Source organism: Eurosta solidaginis, chromosome 3, assembly GCF_040869045.1.
Source record: "Eurosta solidaginis isolate ZX-2024a chromosome 3, ASM4086904v1, whole genome shotgun sequence".
Lineage (NCBI taxonomy): Eukaryota > Metazoa > Arthropoda > Insecta > Diptera > Tephritidae > Eurosta > Eurosta solidaginis.
The window spans coordinates 230,803,678-230,824,522 of NC_090321.1; the positions used below are offsets into that span (position 1 = coordinate 230,803,678).

Here is a 20,845-nt window from a genome sequence, read left to right on the forward strand (position 1 = left end):
ATAAAAATTTACAAAAATTGTTTACAATGGGCGTAGCACCGCCCACTTGTGATAAAATCAATTTTACAAATATTATTAATCATAAATCAAAATCGTTAAACCTGTCATAACAAAATTCGACATAGAGGTTGCCTTTACTATACGGAATTCTTTGAAGAAAAATTAACGAAATCGGTTAACGACCACGCCCTCTTTTATATACAAGATATCTTTGCAAAAACGAACTTTATATCAATGGTATTTCATTTCCCAAGTGTATTTATAACAATAAATAGGAAAAACTTCAAATTTAAAAAAATGGACGTGGCACTGCCCCCATTTTATGACTAAGCAATTTTCTATGTTTCGGGAGCCATAACTCGAAGAAAAATTAACGCATCGAAATAAAATTGGGTACACAAATTTTCCCTATAGGAGAAAATATTTCTAGTAAAAATGGACGGGAGCGGTTAAAGACCACGGCAACTTAGATATAAAACAATTTTAAAAGGGTCGTAGACTAGAATAATAAGCTATAACTTAGCAAAAAATAGTTTTGAATCAATGATATTTCACTTATAAAGTTCTATTGTAAGAGGAAATGGGGAGACATTTTTTTTAAACGGGCGGTGCCACGTGTTATGTAGAAAAGTAATTTATCTGAAATGAAATGTACAACTAAAGTTCACGCTGAGTATATAATGTTCGGTTACACCCGAACTTAGACACCTTTATTTGTTATATTAGGGGCTTTTATCTTTACAATTTTTTTACACTTTTTTTCGGCTATAAAAATAAAATAAAATTTAACTGTCTACTGAAAAAAAAATAAATAAAATAAAATATTAAAGGAATTTTTTTCTATAAGAAAAAATATTCCTTGTTTCACTTGTTGTATTTCAATATCACCAATTTTTAATTTATTTTTAATTTAAGTTTCTCCAATATTTTTTATACTCAGTCGCTGTTATTTTTCACATTTTTTATGTCCGTTTGTAACACGCGAAAAATTCACTCTTTTTTGTTCTGCTCAACTCGTAAATGGCATAGTAACACCATATTTTTTTATTCTTTTATATTTATTTATTATTTATATATTTCTTACAACAGTTTTTTGTACAAGGCATTAATATTTATTTTATTTTTTCAAACATGTAACGAAATCTACTATGTACATATGTATGTTTGTCACACTTCAATTAAACCCATGGTTCAACTATATACAGGTTGGCTCATCTGTAAAGCAACAGAATATGTCTGTTCAAATTGTCAAAATCTGTGTATTGGTGTTGGTGCGAATGGTATGGAATGGAAACATAAAACTTAGCTGTTTTTGTATGTGTAAGTAAAATGTTGCCAATGTGTTGGTTTCATTTTGAGTTTGCCATCTCCTTTTGACAATCCCTTCGACCATGCAATGACATAAATAAAATCAGCTGATGAGATGAGCCAACCTGTACATAATTGAACCATGATTAAACCGCTGTAAAATTAAACCATTGAAATATTTTTTTTTTTTTTACTTTATTCGTTCGGAAAAAGTTTCCGAATATGTTATTTCGAAAACAATTTTTTTTTTGTACGAAACTCCAGCTCATTAGTCTTTAGCTCAGCTTTGAAAGTACTTTTTATAAATTAAAAAATTGTATACCAATTTCACACTGAAACTAGATGGATTCACAATTTTGTTTAGTGAAATAATTAATTTTAGTTTTTCAAACAGTCACTTACTTCATTAACGAACATCTGTCACTAGGCTCAAAAAATGTTACCCTTGTTACAAAAATTTTTTAAAATGGATAGCAGCCGTTTTTTATTTAACTTTAAAAACAATCAAAATAAAATGTACTCGCAACATCCCATCAGCTGATTGCTTCTTAATCGAAATCTATGAAAATTTTCCTTTGACTTGACATTCATCTGCACGGCGAATTGATTGAATTCGCTTTGCCACCACCTGGTATAGATTCGCCTTGCCACCACCTGGTATGGATTCGCCTTCCAACTGTTCATAGATGTTTCACCACACAAATGCGGGCATATTTTTTAAAACGCTATTGCTGAAAATGACTCCAGTAGGCATTCAATAAAGCAATAATGAGATAATTAAGAATTTGCATTTACTTTAGTTCAATAAGGGCTTTAATGGAGAACCTGACTAATTACTTTATTAACTTTCTGTGTGAAATTTTTATTATTTCATAAATAAAGAACTTCAATCATACATATTATTTCTAATTGCTGTTTTTATATAAGGGTCCCTTTTTCGCTCTTATTTGGAATCCAAACCTGTAAAAAGAGTTTTCGCAGTAAAGATGGAGATTCGGGCTATTAGCGAGCTTTGGGCAATTTTGGTGCTAGTGCTTTTGTTTAGATATATTTTATTAAAATAATTTGTTAAAAATAAACGATTGTGAGCACACAAAGAAATCTATTTCTACTATGGCACTATTGTGAATATTTGCACTGCATTACCGGCACTTGCTACCATGCACCAGAAGGCAGCGCCTGTAAGTTTTAATTGATTGATAGAACAGCTGATTTCTGTTGATATTTGATCAGAGACTTTTATATTGGTTGCGCAAGATGCGCACGGGTGCCGCTCGTGTAATTATATAGCTGAATATTGTTTTTTCGGGAAATATATCGACTGCTGAGTGGAATATCACTCACCCTATATCGGCTGCCGTTTCGAAAATGTCGTATCTCAGAAAATGTTTGAGTAACGCCCCATTTTAGCATTCCCTTCAAAACGCCCTATCTCAGATATTGTTTCAAAACGCTCTGCCGTGTTCTTCTATATATATGAGCTTTCTGAGAGCTTTATTTCTTTAAAATCATAAGACTAACCTTTTCTTGGAGGTTCACAAATGTTTGTGAGAAAAATGGACGATATAGAGCAGCGAAACATGTTTTTGAGCATTTTCTTTTTTTTTTGGTGTGTCCAAAGGGGTGTAATTTAAGGGTCTGAAAGCTTTGCTGCGGCCATCCCCCAATCTCGTTTTCTAACCTTATTAAAGGACAACTCTATCTACACCTTCCCCTCACTCTCTCCCTTTCCAGGATCGAATCCGCCATTATTTGGTACCCTAATTAGTACTTTGGTTCTGTTATCTGGATCCACACATTGTCGCTCACTTTGATTACAATTCGAAGGCCGTTTTAGAGGATGATACGTCAGTACAACTGTAGGCAGGAAAACGTTCACAAATCAGTCAAAGTTCAAAGTGAAGGTCGGTTCTTCGTTCGAGTATAAAATTAGCACATCAATCAAACAAGACACATTTGCAATTCATCAATCGTTTTTCGTTTACTTCTTTTGGCATCTATCCATTTTTGTTTTTCTGCTTCTATCTGCCGTTTAGATAAAGAATAACTCGATTTATTCACTAAATCACTCCGAATACGAATATTGATAATATTATTATTAATTACCAGGTAACTCATCGTTGACTTTTGTATTCATCGTCATCATCAAATTCGAGGTCGGCAGCGTCGCCATCGTAGTAATTGTTCTCATCGTTGTCGTCATCTTGGTCGTTATGCACAAAACACAAGAAGAATTGATTTTCCACAGAAAAGTCTACTCGACCATCAAACTGAATTCAAAAGTACTGTATGGACAAGGATGCTGCTTGTCCTAAAACTGAAGCTCAGCTTGGCGTTCATGTAGTGTGGCCAGGAGCAGAGAAAATAAATGAGTGATAGTTTCCGCCCATTCGTTTGTCACAAATGTTACTTCAACAAGTTTGGACTAATGCGCCGAACAATAATATGTATATTTTTGTGTATTTGTAAAGGTAACAGAAGGAGCAGACAACAAGTCGTACATGCGGCCGCCAAATCGTAGAGAAATCTATGTGAGAGTAAATGCATGTATACATGTAATAGAGATATACGCCGCCGATAAACGCCGCCGCCGCCGCCGAATTTTGTCGTTTTTCGCACGCCGCCGCCGATTGTCAAAAATATCGGCGCGGCGGCGGCGGCGGCGTCCGGCGCGTTACTATATTTTCTACTCTCTTAAGACTGTTTAGGCCATTTATTGTTCATGTCGAAAATTGGTCGGATATGGTCGAAAGTGGCATCAACGGATGCGCATCACTGCCAGTTATAAGAAACTAATTGCGAAATTTAACTCTTTCTGACTGTTCAAAAGTTATTTATTTCGAAAGCGCCTTCGATGTCAGCTTAACACGGACTTTGCATTACCCAATTTACCAAGTTATTAAAACAAAACACTAAAAAAAAGTTGTATAATAAATTTATATGCTCATTTTGTATATTTTTTCATAAAATTAATAATGAACAATTAATTCAAAAAATATGACCCAAGGCGAACATGTTTTCAAATTGTCCTTAAGTTGTTAAAAAAAGCAAAATACCCAAAAAAGGTGCCGATTTTTAAAAAAAATTTATATTGCGACTGTCTGAAAGAATAAGCGAAATCAGTGATGCAAAATCCTTTACTAGGTTCTAGGGGCATAAATACTGCTTTGTGATTCTTACCCCATACTTAAGTTGAGGATATATGTACGTATGCGTACGTGGCGGCCACCGTGGTGTGATGGTAGCGTGCTCCGCCTATCACACCGTATGCCCTGGGTTCAACTCCCGGGCAGAGCAACATCAAAATTTTAGAAATAAGATTTTTCAATTAGAAGAAAATTTTTCTAAGCGGGGTCGCCCCTCGGCAGTGTTTGGCAAGCACTCCGGGTGTATTTCTGCCATGAAAAGCTCTCAGTGAAAACTCATCTGCTTTGCAGATGCCGTTCGGAGTCGGCATAAAACATGTAGGTCCCGTCCGGCCAATTTGTAGGGAAAATCAAGAGGAGCACGACGCAAATTGGAAGAGAAGCTCGGCCTTAGATCTCTTCGGAGGTTATCGCGCCTTTCATTTATTTTTTTTTTTTTATACAATAGTGCCTGAAATTTTCACACTTCGTCCTTCAACGCCCAAGTCTCTGTTTGACATTTCCTAAAGTTGGCGGCCCTATCCAAAACTAGGCCCTTGGAGTGAATCACATTGATTATAGCTTATCAACCAAGTTTAAATATCACCTACATCTTACGGCTGCTTTTACAAATGTGAATACATAGACACTTTAAAAATTTTATCCAGGGTCCTTGTAAAATTTTAATCATGTAGATGCGCAGAGGATCATACGATTTTCACCCATGAATTACGCAATGGCATCCACTTAGACTGCTTATGATTTCGAGGGCGGTATCCTTGGCCGAATAGTCACTCCTTAACGTTTCAAGGTGTTTCTCTGGTGTAGCTCGGCAGCAGAGCGCGACAAAAACATCCGTTAGAAAGTCTTCGGAGCTACACCTAGAGCTTCTAGGAAACTAACGTCGACGAAGGTACATATGAGTTCGAAGTCGCGTGCTGACATATGGTGTGAGGGTCAAGGAGGCGTGGTAGCGACTGGTGGTCGGGATTGCTACAGTTCGCCCATCGGGAGTAGCTCTTAATCATCGGGGAGTGTAGCTCAAAAAAACTGGATGCGCCCTGTGCTACGAGAGTCATGAGTATTAATAGACCATTAATAGCAACCGTAAGTTACATTTCTTTGTGACCGCCAAGAAGCACCAATGATTTAAAGAAATTACGTGTGCGCGACGCTTATTAGGAGTTAACCCCAGGTGAAACTACGCTTTGCACGAGATATGCAGACAAAAGTGTGACCATTTTATGTATCTATATTTCTTTCCAGCAGACGCAGCAGTACCAATTCCAAAGACCGGTGTTAGGTTCGAAGCCTCTCTGGAGTAAGTGAACGAGGGACAATCCATCCGCAAGGAGCTACTCCTGAACATTTTTGAATGATCTGCGAGATTTTGAGGCAAAACCCCGGATCTTTCCAAAATGGCCAAGACGTTGATTTCCTTAAATACATACAAACAAAACCTTTCCTAAATATTATTTTTTTAAATAGAAAAATCAAGCTTTTTAAAGTAAGAACACCGGCGTACACTGGCGCGCCGCCCACGCGGCCGCCGCCGGTATATAATAGAGCCTACGCCGCCGCCGCCGATAAAGTAATCGGCGTAAACCTCTAACATGTAAGGATGGACGTATATTCGCTCATTACAGGCACACGCCGTTAGTAAAAGATACTAGCAATAGTAAAAATACTCAGTCAATATATTCCACAGCACAGTGGGGTGTATTGATATATTCATTGGCAAAAAATGGGTGTAAATAGATGAAGGAAAATGTTACCGCTAGTACCGCAAAGGGAAGTTACATGCAAATCAATGGACGACAAGAAACTTATATTCTTCACTTGTCGCAATGGGGACAGTCCGCAAAGGTTTTGCGGAGTTTTAGCATGTTGATGGTTTTTTCCGGATATTGCTCCGGTACCCACTGGAAAATAGCACCAACAAGGTACCAACTCGACCATGTTGGGAACCATTTGGCATGACCACGTTGAACCCTCTAGGTCATCCCACCCCCTCTTTCCGTGAGGAGCGTGGGATTGCCAGAGCCTCGGCTGCTAAATGAACAGGATGCACCATGAATAGGTGAGGTTGATAATTGAGTATGAGGAGCTATGTATTGCGATGATAGTTGCTTCTAGATGTTGTGCTTCACAACACCTTGAATCCCAAAAAAAATTAAAAAGCACGACGTTCGTTTGTCGAGATATGACTTTATTACGCAATTAGTTCAGTTGGATTTCTAGGTGAGCATTATTGTGTCTGTGTCAGGTTGCAGTGTATTTTTTGATATTTTTTGGCAGTACGAGTACTCTTATCGGCTACCATCTCAGACTGAAGTTAATGTTCAGAGTATACCGGACATTTGCTGCCCATATTATAATTATTTTATCCACGCCCGTTTTTTTATTGATAAGCGATTATTTTGATCTTGAGAAGCTCTCTGTTTTCTTCTTATGAACTTTTGAGCTGTGAAGTCGTTTTCACATATTTTGATGTAGCACCTTAAAGTATGTTTTTCGTAGACATATGAAAATTAAGATCCTCTTTGGGCAAACGAAGATCATGCTCCACGAGTCACTTATCGTACCTGTCCTGCTATATGGTACAGAAGGATGGATCACAACAAAATCAGATGAGACGGCTCTGGGAGTGTTCAGGAGAAAAGTCATTCGAAAGGTTTATGATAATTTGAAATAAAAATTGTTTAATGGACCTCTACGCGACGGCGACGGCGACGGCGGATACCACATACATTGCATACTTTTCTGGCCACTTGATACTGTTTTAGATATTTTTAAAGCTTAGCGAAGGTTGGAATTTGAGGACTGGAATGCAAACAAGTATTGGAGAGACTTTGCTCAGGCCGGACTATTTATCTATACTATGTTCCCGGTCATAAAGGGATAAAAGGTTACGAAAAGGCTGATTAGTTAGGGCGCTGCACCCGATGAATCGACGGTATGCGTCCCAATTCACTCGGGGAGAAACGAAAAGAGACCGAAGTTGCATATGATCCATCAATTAGGAAAGGCCTGGACAGAAGCGCGCGGCTGCAGTTGGCAGATGTCGAGGCAGCAATTAAACTAGGTCTTAGAAGACTTTTAGTATTTGCCAAGAGCACGGAGTTATAACATAAGTCCTACCCCTAAATTCTAGCTTTCCCTACGTTAAAATTCAATCGCCAAAATTATCTAAAACAAATTGAAATGCGGAGGAAAGTATGCAAAATTTAGTAACATATCACAATGAATAACAGCTTAACTTTTACATAGAACTTAGTAGGTTATACCTTATGACCATATGTTACTAAATATTGTATACTTTTCTGCGCGAAGGTTGGATTTCGGGGGCTGGAGTTTGGGGTCGGTCTGTACTCAAATAGCAAAGGTTTGGATTTGAGTGCATTTTGTCTTAAATATATTAATAGTAGACGAAAAACTTTTTCAGGGCCTTTTAATTTTTATACTCAGCTGAGCAGAGCTCACAGAGTATATTAACTTTGTTCGCATAACGGTAATCCGTAACGGCATGAACTAATCGAGATAGATATAGACTTATATATAACAAAATGATCTTGGCGAAAAAATAAATTCATTTAGCCATGTCCGTCCGTCCGTCCGTAAACACGATAACTTGAGTAAATTTTGAGGTATCTTAATGAAATTTGGTATGTATGTTCCTGGGCACTCATTTCAGATCGCTATTTAAAATGAATGAAATCGGACTATAACCACGCCCACTTTTTCGATATCGAAAATTTCGAAAAACCGAAAAAGTGCGATAATTCATTACCAATTACGGATAAAGCGATGAAACTTGGTAGGTGGGTTAATCTTATGACGCAGAATAGGAAATTAGTAAAATTTGGGACAATGGGCGTAGCAGCGCCCACTTTTAAAAGAAGGTAATTTAAAAGTTCTGCAAGCTGTAATTTGGCAGTCGTTGAAGATATCATAATGAAATTTGGCAGAAACGTTACTACTATTACTATATGTGTGCTAAATAAAAACTAGTAAAATCGGATGACGAACACTTTAGAAAAAAATTAAATTTCCAGTCAAATTTTAACAAAAAATTTAATATATTTACAGTATATAAGTAAATTATGTCAACATTCACTCCAGTAATGATATGGTGCAACAAAATACAAAAATAAAAGAAAATTCCAAAATGGGCGTGGCTCCGCCCTTTTTCATTTAATTTGTCTAGAATACTTTTAGTGCCATAAAAAGAACAAAAATTTACCAATCATTGTGAAATTTGGTAAGGGCATAGCTTTTATGGCTGTGAAAATGGGCGAAATCGGTTGTAGCCACGCCCAGTTTTTATACACAGTCGACCGTCTGTCCTTCCTCTTGGCCGTCAAAAATCGGTATATATTTACTAAACTTAGTTCACATACTTATCTGAACTCACTTTATCTTGGTATTAAAAATGGGCGAAATCCGACTATGATCACGCCCACTTTTTCGATATCGAAAGTTCCGAAAAATGAAAAAATGCCATAATTCTATACCAAATACGAAAAAAGGGATGAAACATGGTGATAGGATTGGTTTTTTTGACGAAAAATACAACTTCGAAAAAACTTTGTAAAATGGGCGTGACACTGGCCATATTAAGTAGAGGAAAATGAAAAAGTTCTGCAGGGCGAAATCGAAATCCCTTTGAATCATGGAATACTGTTCGGGGTATTACATATATAAATAAAATAGCGGTACCCGACAGAAGATGTTCTGGGTCACCCCGATCCAAATTTTGGTCCATATCTGGAAAAGGCCTTCACATATACAACTAAAGGTCACTCCCTATTAAAACCCTCATTAATACCTTTAATTTGATACCCATATCGTACAAACACATTATAGAGTGACCCGTGGACCACCTTTATGGCGATATCTCGAAAAAACGTCCATCTATAGAACTATGGCCCACTCCCTTCTAAAATACTCTTTAATACCTTCCGTTTGATACCCATGTCATACAAACACATTCCAGGGTTAACCTAGGTTCATTTTCCTACAGGGTGATTTTCCCTTATTTTGTTTCCAAAGCTCTCAGCTGAGTGTGTAATGTTCGGTTACACCCGAACTTAGGCTTCCTTACTTGTTAAATAACAGTGTGCATCACTGATTATCCCCATCTTCAAAATTCCTTTCATCCGAGCAAAATCGGATAACAAATGCCGATGACGTTTGACCTGATTTCACTTTTTGGGATTTATTTTGTGACATCTTTCTATAATTTTCTTCTTTTTTTTCCCACAAAATACCACTGTGCGGCGGGTGAATGAGTTTGTGAATCGTTCTTTGAGGGAGCACTTTTCAAAAAACCACCAAAACGAATTCGAACATAATGTTCGATCGACGAAAAGCTATTATGTATGCATATGTATTTACAAATATATGCATTTGTACATAGATATACATACATAGAAAGCATTGAGATTTTCATAATCCATTGTGGGCATGGCAGCAACCGCGCAGCAGCCGGCATTTTATTGTTTGATATATCGGGTATATGTAGAGTGGGTGGTGCGGTGTGGCACTGTGCTTCGTTTTACGACACACCGCAACACTGAAATAATCAATAATGTATGTATATATGTATATATATACACGTATAGCTACGAAATCATATGATATTTAACACTATTTCGCCCACCTACTGAGCCAACGGCTGCATATCAAACAAATAGAACTAAGCCATAAGCAGCGATGAGTTTCGAGCACCCTGTTTCATTAAATAGTTTATTAATACCAGTGTGGCCTCGTTTTCTTACGATACACTTTTCATTATTGCTTTTATGAGTTTAGTGCAAGAGTCTTTTTTTTATCACATGAACACCCAACCAAAAAAAAGCACCCACAAGCACATACAAAAATGTCACGCTAAGCCTTTTAGTGGGTAAGGTATGGTTAGTCAAACCACAGTGAAATGTGCTGAGGTGAATGTGCAAATAGCGTTATCGTCACTATCAACTCCTTTGTTTTTGTTGTTCTTTTGTGGCCGTCAACAAAACAACAGCACACAATTATTTTCTCACATTATTTTTTTAGCTTTTTTTGTGTTTTTTATTTTTTGTAGTTATCAATTTTCACCTTCTGTTGTAGGAGTCTATGATTCAGGACCGCATTAACAATTTCGGTAACCTAGACAACGAACGTTTCCCTAGTTACTTAAATATATCTATAAGAAGATTTGTAAATATTGAATTCACAAGGTCCACTCGTATTTACATACTTTGTTTTAAAGAAATTTTATACTGTAAACCGGTGAAAAATTAATTGTTACTTTATTCTTGTGAACTGTCTGATTTTTTAACAAAAACAACACAAAACAAATAAAGGTGTCTAAGTTCGGGTGTAACCGATCATTATATACTCAGCGTGAGCTTCAATTGCATATTTCATTTCAGATAAATTACTTTTCTACATAACATGTGACACCGCCCATTTAAAAAAAATGTCCCGCCATTTCCTTTTACAATAAAACTTGATAAGTGAAATATCATTGATGCAAAACTATTTTTTGCTAAGTTATAGCTTATTATTCTAGTCTACGACCCTTTTGAACTTGTTTTATATCTAAGTTGCCGTGGTCTTTAATCGATCCCGTCCATTTTCACTAGAAATATTTTCTGCTATAAGGAAAATATGTGTACACAATTTCATTACGATATGTTAATTTTTCTTCGAGTTATGGCTCCCGAAACATAGAAAATTGCTTAGTCATAAAAGGGGCGTTGCCACGCCCATTTTTAAACTTTGAAGTTTTTCCTTTTTATTGTTATAACACCCATTCTCAAAAATTTTAGTGTTTTCCAATTTAAAGTTATAATTCAATTTAGAAAGTAAAATTCTATTGATGCAAAGCTCTTTTTCGCTAAGATATAGCTTATGATTTTCGTCCACGACCCTTTTAAAAATCTTTTATATAAAAGTGGACGTGGTCCTTAACCGATGAAATTGAAATATTTAAAAAAATTGTCCCCCTATGTCGCCTATACGACTCGAGGTCCTTATAGAATAAGATCCCAGGACCGCCAGCTCTTACTTATTTTCTGATTAACAAAATGTATTGCAAAGAGTTAGTGTGTACTATTAACGCATGCATATCCGCTAGCTTAGCCCGTCAGCGAATTTTCAGATACTAAATGTCACAGAAATCAGTTTTACACAAATAACTCGTTTTCTAAGACTTAGTAGCGTCTTTCGTCCATTACGAAATAGTAGACCATGAAATTATCTACAAATCCTATCATGAGGTCAACGTTTCTGCGTTACATCCCGTAAACTACGAAGTCTAAATGGCAGATTGCATTATCCTAGATCAGTGCTTTATGAAGCGAATTACCTCAAATTTTGTGTTTAGGCTAATATTCGCGACTAGGAAATTTAGAAAATATGTTTCACCCATAATTTACAACAAGGGTCGACTGCTAATACACATCCAAACATATAAAGGGAGGTACGTTGTTGTTGTTGTTGTTGTAGCGATAAGGTTGCTCCCCGAAGCCTTTGGGGACTGTTATCGATGTGATGGTCCTTTGCCGGATACAGATCCAGTACGCTCCGGTAACACAGCACCAAAGCCTTCGAGAAGCAACCTTATCGCTACAACAACAACAACAACAGGGTTGCGCTACACAGCTCCTTGAATCTGGTATTTTAGTGGCCTCTTACGACAGGCATACCTACCGCGGGTATATTCTGGCCCCCTAACCCGCTGGGCTCATAAAAGGAGGTATCAAAAGTATCAATAACCCGAAGGCGGGAATAGAAGAAATTTTTTCTATCAAAAGATATTCAGAAAAAACTGAAAAATTACCCCGGGCCGTTCCAAACACAGCGGGACTCTATATTATTTTTGCACAGAGCACCTTTGTTATAAAAAATTACCCTGGGTACGTGCAACACCAGTTTGAAGATCAAAATTATATTCGCGCAAAACACCTTTCTACAAAAAAAAATTTTTTTTTTTGAAAATCTGGGATTCTGGACTATTAGAAAGTTGCCTACCCTGGCCTATGTCTATTCCGCCTCTGGTGTTGTGTGGCCGCTGAGAAAGATGTGAAGAAGGTGTGTGGAGCATTCAGGGAGATATGCAAACGCACGAAGAATCAAGCAAACCAAACATCAAGTGCAAGCCTGCTAAGTAAATGTTCGGGATATTTATTTGCTCATTTTCTCTGCTCCAAACGGCGGCAATGCGTTAGCACGCATCTATGCACGAGCATAAGTAAAAAGGTACATATGCATGGGTATATATCGTAGCAGTCGTAGGTCGAGAGACCGATATTTAATTTAGCCTGTCTGCTTATGACTTTTTTGTGAAACTCCCTGCTGCCAAAGTATATGTAGGTATGTATGTATGCATTTTTTATCATTTGGGCATTTTTAGCTCTTTTTCAATCCTTCTTAAATCAGTTATAAGTTATGTGATTTTAAGTTTTCACAATTTTCTTCACAGAAACTATTTTTCACAACATAAGCACTGGTAAGATTTCAAAACTAACGGTTTTTTTCATGAAAATTAATATTTCTTTCTTGCCTCTTTTTACTTTGCTGATTTTTAATTATAATATTTTGGATTTGATACGTTTGTTTAAATTTATTTGTTTAGCGAAATTCCGATAAATATTTTAACTCACTTTACTCGACAACGACTTCACTTCGACTCAACTCTGCGCAACCCAGTTCGTCTTGTATACGCTTTGTTTAAGGCCCCCACATATATGTGTGTGCTTGGAGCGCACATGCCATGGCGGAACGATACAAGGTGGCAGCATGGTGACATACCTACAAACATAAATAAAAGTTCCTTGTGCTTTGTTTTTGTAAATTCGATGGACAAATGTCAAAATCGTACTGCACCGGAAGTTGATGTATCAAATCAAATAAAAAAAGTTCATAATTAGCTGTCCCATGCTGCCACCTTGTATCGTTCCGTCATGGCACATGCTCAGCGGCCGGTTAAGTGGTGGAGCTTGCTCTCTTCGTGTTATTGCCCAGTGTTGTATACGATAGTATGCGCCATATGGAGGGTTGCATAAAGTGTGCAAACATATATTTTGAAGTTTGTATACCCAGCATTATAATGTTAGCATAACGTTATAAGAAACTAAAACTATGACTGTTGTACTTCTTGGAGAGCAGTTGCTTAACTTTGTCCAATCTCTCTTGAGTTGTTGTTCTTCGAATCTGAGTTACTTGAGTGACCTATGTATATCCTGAATACGGTAAAAATCGTGGTTGTAGCCTTGCTTATCGCCAAAGATAAACGAGTTTATCCATTCACCAGGTGCACCTGTCAGAGAGCAAGTTGTTTGCTTTACAACTGGGCGAATGATTTTAATTTCCGCATTCCAGATTCTATGATGGATTTTACAAACGCCGCTTTAAAAATTATTTAGGTGAAAGTAATAACAAATCACTGTACTTGCTTCATTCACACTAAAGCCAGATCTATGCACAGGAACAATCCGCATTCATAACCTGCTGAGGACTGTCACTTCGACTACTCGATAGTGGTGTTGGGCATTAATATTGTCGAGCTCTCCTCCAAATGAAAGCATAGCCCTGCCATTTTTTTACTTGGTAAAACTTGGGTCCTTGGTCGGGAAAAATCCCGAGTCGCTCCGGTACATAGAACCGACTGCCTTGGGAAGCGATAATAATTTAGCAATGCCAGTATGGTGTGCATCGCTATCCGAACTGCTAAGACTTGACACTTATATGGCAGAACAATAATTGCGTGATGATGTCCAAAGTTCCAAGCGTCCGACTATGTGGCTGAGCGGCTTAGGAGACTGCATCACTTTATTTCCGCCTTTCAGGAGGGTGGTGGAATGTTGGTGTCCAAGAATTGCCTCATCCTGTTTGTTATACGGGCCATGCCTGTTAGATGACTTGCAGCTAAGTGGTATGTTCAGCTGTATGTGAGACTTCCCAATTCTGGGCAGTCTCTGGATGTGAGGAGCAAGGGGTGCTGCTGTGGCAGACAGTTATTTTTGCAATATTTAGTACCAGATCGGCCCAAACAGGAAAGATAAAATAGCTATAAGCTATGATTTGGAGCTAGTTTGCGAGGGAGGCGTGAGCTCATTTAGTTCTATGAGAGAGCGGTATGCAAACCGCGCAAAGAAAAGGTTAAATGACGGCTCGTCATTGCGATATCGACGGCAGAGGTGAGAGTCTTTATTGTTTTGTACTCCGAAGCAGTTTGGCAGAAATAGCTTTCGTACAACAGGGAAGCTTTCTTTCAAATGTTGGGCCAATTTCATACAATGTGCTTGATATTACATTAAGTTCATAGCGAGATATATCAAAGTTTGACTTATTTTCAGACAATTTCATTGTAAAGGAGCTGAAGGGATCAAATAACAATATATCTAAGACGCTAATAATTTCATATAAGTGGACCTAGGACCTGCACTCGAATTCCAACATTCGCTAACACTAAAACTACATCGCCAAATATTTCTCAAATAGTATTAAGGCGTAGTAAAGTATGAAACAGTTAGTACCATATGGTCTAACTCCTGTACTTTTATATAGGACTTGAACGGTTATTCCTTATGAGACTATGGCCCTAAATGTTGCATACCTTTCTGCGTACTTGATACTGTTTTATAATTTTAGCGATTGTTGGAATTGGGGTGCAAATATTAAGAAAAAATGTTTTTTCAATTAAAAATATTTTTTACTAGTTGTTGCCCCTCGGCAGTAGTTTGTGCAAATACTCGGAGTGTATTGCTGACATGAAAAGCTTCTCAGTGAAAAAGATCTGCATTCAAGCTGCCGTCCAGGTTCAGGATAAACATGTGGGTCCTTTCACGCAAATTTTTAAATAAAATTACAAAGGAGCACCACGCGAACTAGAAGAGGACGACAGCCTAAATGTCCTTGGCGGTAAATCGCACCAGGAATTTATTTATTTGTTTTTTTTTCGTAATTCTATACGACAGTATGACACTCTTAACACACGTCCAAATATATCGAGAGGGTGGTTTGGTTCCAGGATGGCGAATCCGAAAACGGAGATAAAAAACTTTGCGTCTATTAAAATGTATTCGCGAAAACCCAAAAAATTACCCCGGAGCGCGCCGAGACCGTGGCTGGGATCCACAATATTTTTTTGAGAAGCACCTTACTGTATTTGCGACCTTCGGTCGCGCTTATAAAACATTTCCCTGGTCGGTCCACCAATGGTGTTTGGTCGGTCAAAACAAATCCATGAAAAATCCCCTTATACACAATTTTTATTTCCTGTGTAAAAAAAAAATTACAACAATCACATGAAAAGTTTCAATCATTGTGAATAAAAGAAGTGTGATAACTTCTGCATTGGGGTGGGTCGATTTGTATGGACGAAAGTTAACCGATATCGCGCCATCGATTTTTCGATAGGATTTGGGCTCAGGAAAAAAAAAGTTCCACTACGCATACACAAAAAAATAATTTTCGAGCCTGCGAAATTTAATTATTTTACTTTTTTCGACTTTGATTTTTAAGGTTTTTTTCATGACCTACTAAAAAAATATTCATATGTATACCCTGCCGACCCAAAAATGTCCGCTAAAAACGTTGGCGATAACAGTTTCTCGAAAAAAAAAAAAACAAAAAAACCTTAAAAATCAAAGTCGAAAATAGTAAAAAAATGAAATTTCGCAAGCTCGAAAATTATTTTTTTGGGTATGCGTAGTGGAACTTTTTTCCTGAGTCCAAATCCTATCGAAAAATCGATGGCGCAATATCGGTTAATAATCGACCCAGTCTATTCTGCATAGACGTCAAAATTACAAATAGAATGGATTCTGATTTTTATTTGACTATCGCTTTCTCATTTAAGTTTAAGGTTTATTTTCGATTATTTAAAGCACATACATACAAGTGTACACAAATGGGTAACATACTAGATGGCAGTGCATAACAACAACCTAATTTTTGACCAACATTTTCGAGTGTTAAGTGTTTTAAGGATCCGAAAGCGGAAATCAAAAAATTAATTTCTGTCGAAAGTTATTTACAAAAAACCGTAAAATGACCCGAGAGGGTCCGAAATAGGGGGACCGATCCATAGTTTTTTTCAGGGATGCACCTTAACGTTAAGCTAATCGTTTATCAAAAAATTTCCACCGTTTCCGTTGAAACACTTCGAAATATTATCGATAAAGAAATTATCAAAATAAATTGTATCTCGTTTTTAACCGAAACGAAAAGCTTTCGTTAACGTTAAAAACGTTAACAAAAACGTGATACTTTATGTTTGAATTGTGCTGGCAATGCTACAGCCATGGTGAAGCCGTAAGGTGGCAACAACGAGCGCACATACACACACAAACTCTATGTAATTTGTTTGTGTAATTCGTTGGTGGTAATGTCAAAAATACTCTGAGAAATGTTCGTACTGTCAAAATTCAAGAGAAAAGTTGCAATCAGCTTGGCTAATGCTTTCACCTTTAATGACTCCGCCATCAATCAGCTTTGCCAGCATAGTTTGAAATTAATAATCAACATAAACGATTTGATTTCGTTTTGATATGGCAGAAAACGAAACGAAATCATTTCGTTAATTTGACGATCTTAACGTTAATAAACGAAACGAAATGAGTTCGTTTCGTTTATTAACGTTGATTATCGTAACGAAATGATATCGTTTCGTTGGTTAAGCATGCCTGGTTTTTTTGTACATATTACCTTTCTAAGTTGCCGGCCTTCGGCCGCGATTTACAAAAATAACCCCTAGTGGGCCCGTCACCGGTTTGGGGATCAAAACTAAATACGCGCAGATCACCTTTCTGTAAAAGTGTGTGTAAAAATGTGAGGCGTAGTATAACCTGATTAAGGTTCAGTTGGTCTTACTTATGACTATCAATAGAAATTTGACGAGTCCAACGCTTTTATTTAATTGTCTAGTCAACGCCATAGATGACTAGTACCTAGGACCTACCTAATTATTTTCTAGCTTGTAGTATTATTATTACTTCATGTAAGTATTTTTTTTCAATAAAACCGTTTAACTTAATTATTTTATTACTTATATCTTTTGACAAAAATAAAAAAAAATTAATTTCCGCTTTCGGATTATTAATACAGAAGTTAAAACGTGTCTTTTGATACCCCCTTGTCAAATTTTGACTACAATTATTTAAAGTTTGGAATATTTGTTGATAATAAATTACGCAACTATTTAGTGGCCTCTGGCAGCATTACTCGCTCATATGTCTAATTTGACATTTCCTTGTATATGACATTTGGTGTTGTGTTTTTTTTTCTCAAGTAAAAAAATAGTTGCAACTGTGGTGAAAATTTTCGGGAAGAAAACTTTAATTTCACTTTCACTGGGAGTATTTCCGTTTTTTGGAGCAGAAAATATTAAATTAAACAAAGCGAGAGTTACTCGCCGTAATAGTTATATTCATAATTGACAGTTAAGTGTTGGATTGCAGAAACGCGATTTTAAAATTGCCCAGAAAACGGAGAAGTTTGGCGTTAGATTCTGCAAGTGATGCCTCACAAGTTGATAGAAAAAGGAAACGAATAATTTTTGTACAAAAAAAATGTAATTTGTAAGCATTTGAGTTGGGAAAGGGAAAAGGTGTAGTGAATTAAAGTTTATGCTTACTGCCTCGCTAATATTTGCTTAAACTTCTTGAAAAGTAAAAGCATCAAGCGATCAGTGGTGTGTAGCGTTTACTTTGGCGACATCTCCAGCGTAGTGTTAATGTGAATTGCTTTTTGCGAGTCAAAAATTGCCGATTCCGAAGTGCTTTCCATCTGCTATCTGCAATTTTATAGATGAACGCGCTGCACTTATTGAAGGATTTGCAAGAGTCGTCACTGGGCCAACTTTAGCTCAACATATTTACTTAAATATTTGAGAAATTTACTTCCATAATTCATGCCAGCCAGAATGGGAAATTATGAAAGCGACGGTAAGAGATCAATACCATGCGCCGGTTGTATGGCGGCTATAAAATGGATACCAGTCATATTCATAGCAGCGGTTATTGCGTGGTCCTACTATGCTTATGTGGTGCAGTTATGTCTGCGTACGTATGCTGGAAAATGTATAGTCCAAAAGCTGATATGGTATCTCTTTCAAAATTAAATTAGCTAAAAGTCTGGTTGCGTTCAATAGTTGACTTTCGTGTGTCCTTTAACCCACTTCTTTTGGAAGCGGCTAATTATTCTTAATATACTAAAGCGGCAGCACTGCAGAACCTCCAGATTTTCAGTTGCCTTGTTGAGAGGTATCATAATAGTATAACAAGTTTTTGTTGTAGTGTTCAGCAAACACATTTCACAGTTTAAGCGGCGCCAATAGTACTTGTTCGGATATGACTGCAGCTTGAGTATATATTCCAGATAACCACTATAAGACTACACTGAAATTTCGATGTGGTTAAATGAAATAGTAGTATTGATAATACCCCAACTTATCAGATTCATAACCGACAAGAACAGATAACCACTATAAGACTACACTCAAATTTCGATGTGGTTAAATGAAATAGTGCTCATCTCAGTATTGATAATACCCCAACTTATCGGATTCATAACCGACAAGAACAGTCAAACCGCTTGAACTCTTTAAAACGTTCAAATTCTAATTTAACCAATACAACAACAGAACCTACATATGGTAGTTAGAGAAGCTTTCTTTCAGAACTTGATCCCAAATCGTCCAGCTCATCTCTCTAATAATTTTACACGTTTTGAGATTATAGGGTAGTTTTGAATAAAATTCTGAGCTAATCCATTCTTGAACCAAATTTTGAGATGGGGCATTGCAAATTGGCAGCCGAGATGGAGAAAACCATAAACGCTTTTGGGCTTTTGTCACATTTTAGAATAACTTGATCAGTTTTACAATTTCTTTTACAGTTTCTATTGAAAACACATTTGAGCAAATTGTTTTTCTCATCTTTTATCATATAATATGTATACTCTTCTTTTGGTCCTATTGGAATACCATATTTACTCCAGTCGGTACAGTGCCATCGAATGTAAGTTAATAAAAGCCATTGTACTAAGAATTTTTATACCCAGCTATGAAATGTTGTTAACACATTGAGGTGCAATTAAATTTAGCACACAATTTTGTGGACCTAGTGTGTGGGCTAGTTTAAACTAGCTATACAATGAATCCTTATATGTACGTGAATAGAATAGATAACAGAGCGGCGCAAGTTGTTATTACATTCCACAGCGGGGTATATAATATTCGGTTGCCGCCGAGTTTAAGCTACCTTGCTAATACCTGTTTTATATATGTATTATTACTCTTCGACAATTGACACATGCAAAGCAAGACAGTTATCAATTCTTATCTGACTGCATTATCATCAGTTAGTACATACATACCTGTAATGCATGGAACATTCTTTGATACATTTCATTTCATTTCATTTATTTACTGACAGTATTAGCACAATAAGATCTTGTATGATCTTTTATAGTGCAACAATGGTTACATAATAATGAGTATAATTTTTTAAAACTTAAAACTTAAAAATGTATATATTATTCCATAAAGTAATAAAAGTGATAATATATAAGTTTCACAAGAATTGTGACAAGGAAATTTAGCAACAATGATTGACTAGATTAATAAGTAGCTAAACTCAGATTCTAATTTGTATAAACTTTACCAAAGAAAGAAAATATAACATTCTTAAGGTTGCTTCTACTTAAGATATTGCGAACCGAGTTGGGGATAGAGTTCCAAAGGCGGATAGCATTGACAAAGAAAAGTCTTGCAGAGTTTAGATAATTGTAGCTGGGCACGATCAAGTCATTTATGCGAGCAGATCTAGAGAATGTTAGCTTGTTATATAAATAAGTAGGCATTTTATCAGCAATCACACGACACAAAAATATACAGTTCCTACCCTTAAGATACTCAGATATTTCACAACCCAAGAGACTGTTGTTGTTGTTGTTGTTGTTGTAGCAAAGCTCGTCCCACCTAATAGTCGCGACCGATCACAAATTTTCATCAATATCCTCTAACGGGAGTCCAAGGAAACTTGCCGTTTCAACAGGGGTGGACCATAAGGAAAGGGGTGTTAGAGGCGTTGGTTCCACATTACAATTAAAGAGATGGTTGGTGTCATGTGGGGACACATTGCAAGCAGGGCATACATTTTGTATGTCGGGGTTGATTCTGGATAGGTAAGAGTTTAACCTGTTACAGTATCCAGAACGAAGTTGAGCAAGAGTGACACGCGTTTCCCTGGGGAGTATGCGTTCCTCTTCTCCGAGTTCTGGATATTTTTCTTCAAGTACTGGATTCACCGGGCAATTCCCGACATAAAGGTCCGACGCCTGTCTATGGAGTTCACCAAGGACCTGCTTGTGTTTTTCCGCTTCATACGGCTGGGTCCTCAGGTGCCGTATTTCCCCAA

At 37.0% G+C, this 20,845-nt stretch overlaps 2 protein-coding genes across 12 annotated transcripts in view; one reads left to right on the forward strand and one right to left on the reverse strand.

Annotated features, from left to right (window-relative positions):
* The window catches only part of Pka-R2 (cAMP-dependent protein kinase type II regulatory subunit), a 405,682-nt gene extending 392,526 nt beyond the window's left edge, over positions 1-13,156 (reverse strand). For 2 of the 7 annotated variants that reach the window (XM_067775442.1, XM_067775449.1), the window contains exon 1: positions 12,985-13,120. The gene's annotated coding sequence lies outside the window, so the exon portion shown is untranslated. Of the gene's footprint in view, positions 1-1,936; positions 2,127-3,414; positions 3,804-12,984 lie in introns of those variants that run through there. The other 5 variants (XM_067775444.1, XM_067775447.1, XM_067775446.1 and 2 more) reach the window with 5 other exon arrangements.
* A 4,561-nt stretch (positions 13,157-17,717) lies between these two features.
* The window catches only part of LOC137245188 (palmitoyltransferase ZDHHC15B), a 48,585-nt gene continuing 45,457 nt past the window's right edge, over positions 17,718-20,845 (forward strand). For all 5 annotated transcript variants that reach the window (XM_067775454.1, XM_067775455.1, XM_067775456.1 and 2 more), the window contains exons 1-2: positions 17,718-18,487; positions 19,323-19,444. In XM_067775454.1, coding sequence (XP_067631555.1) covers positions 18,337-18,487; positions 19,323-19,444 — 273 coding nt within the window. In that variant the 5' untranslated portion in view covers positions 17,718-18,336. The remainder of the gene's footprint in view (positions 18,488-19,322; positions 19,445-20,845) is intronic.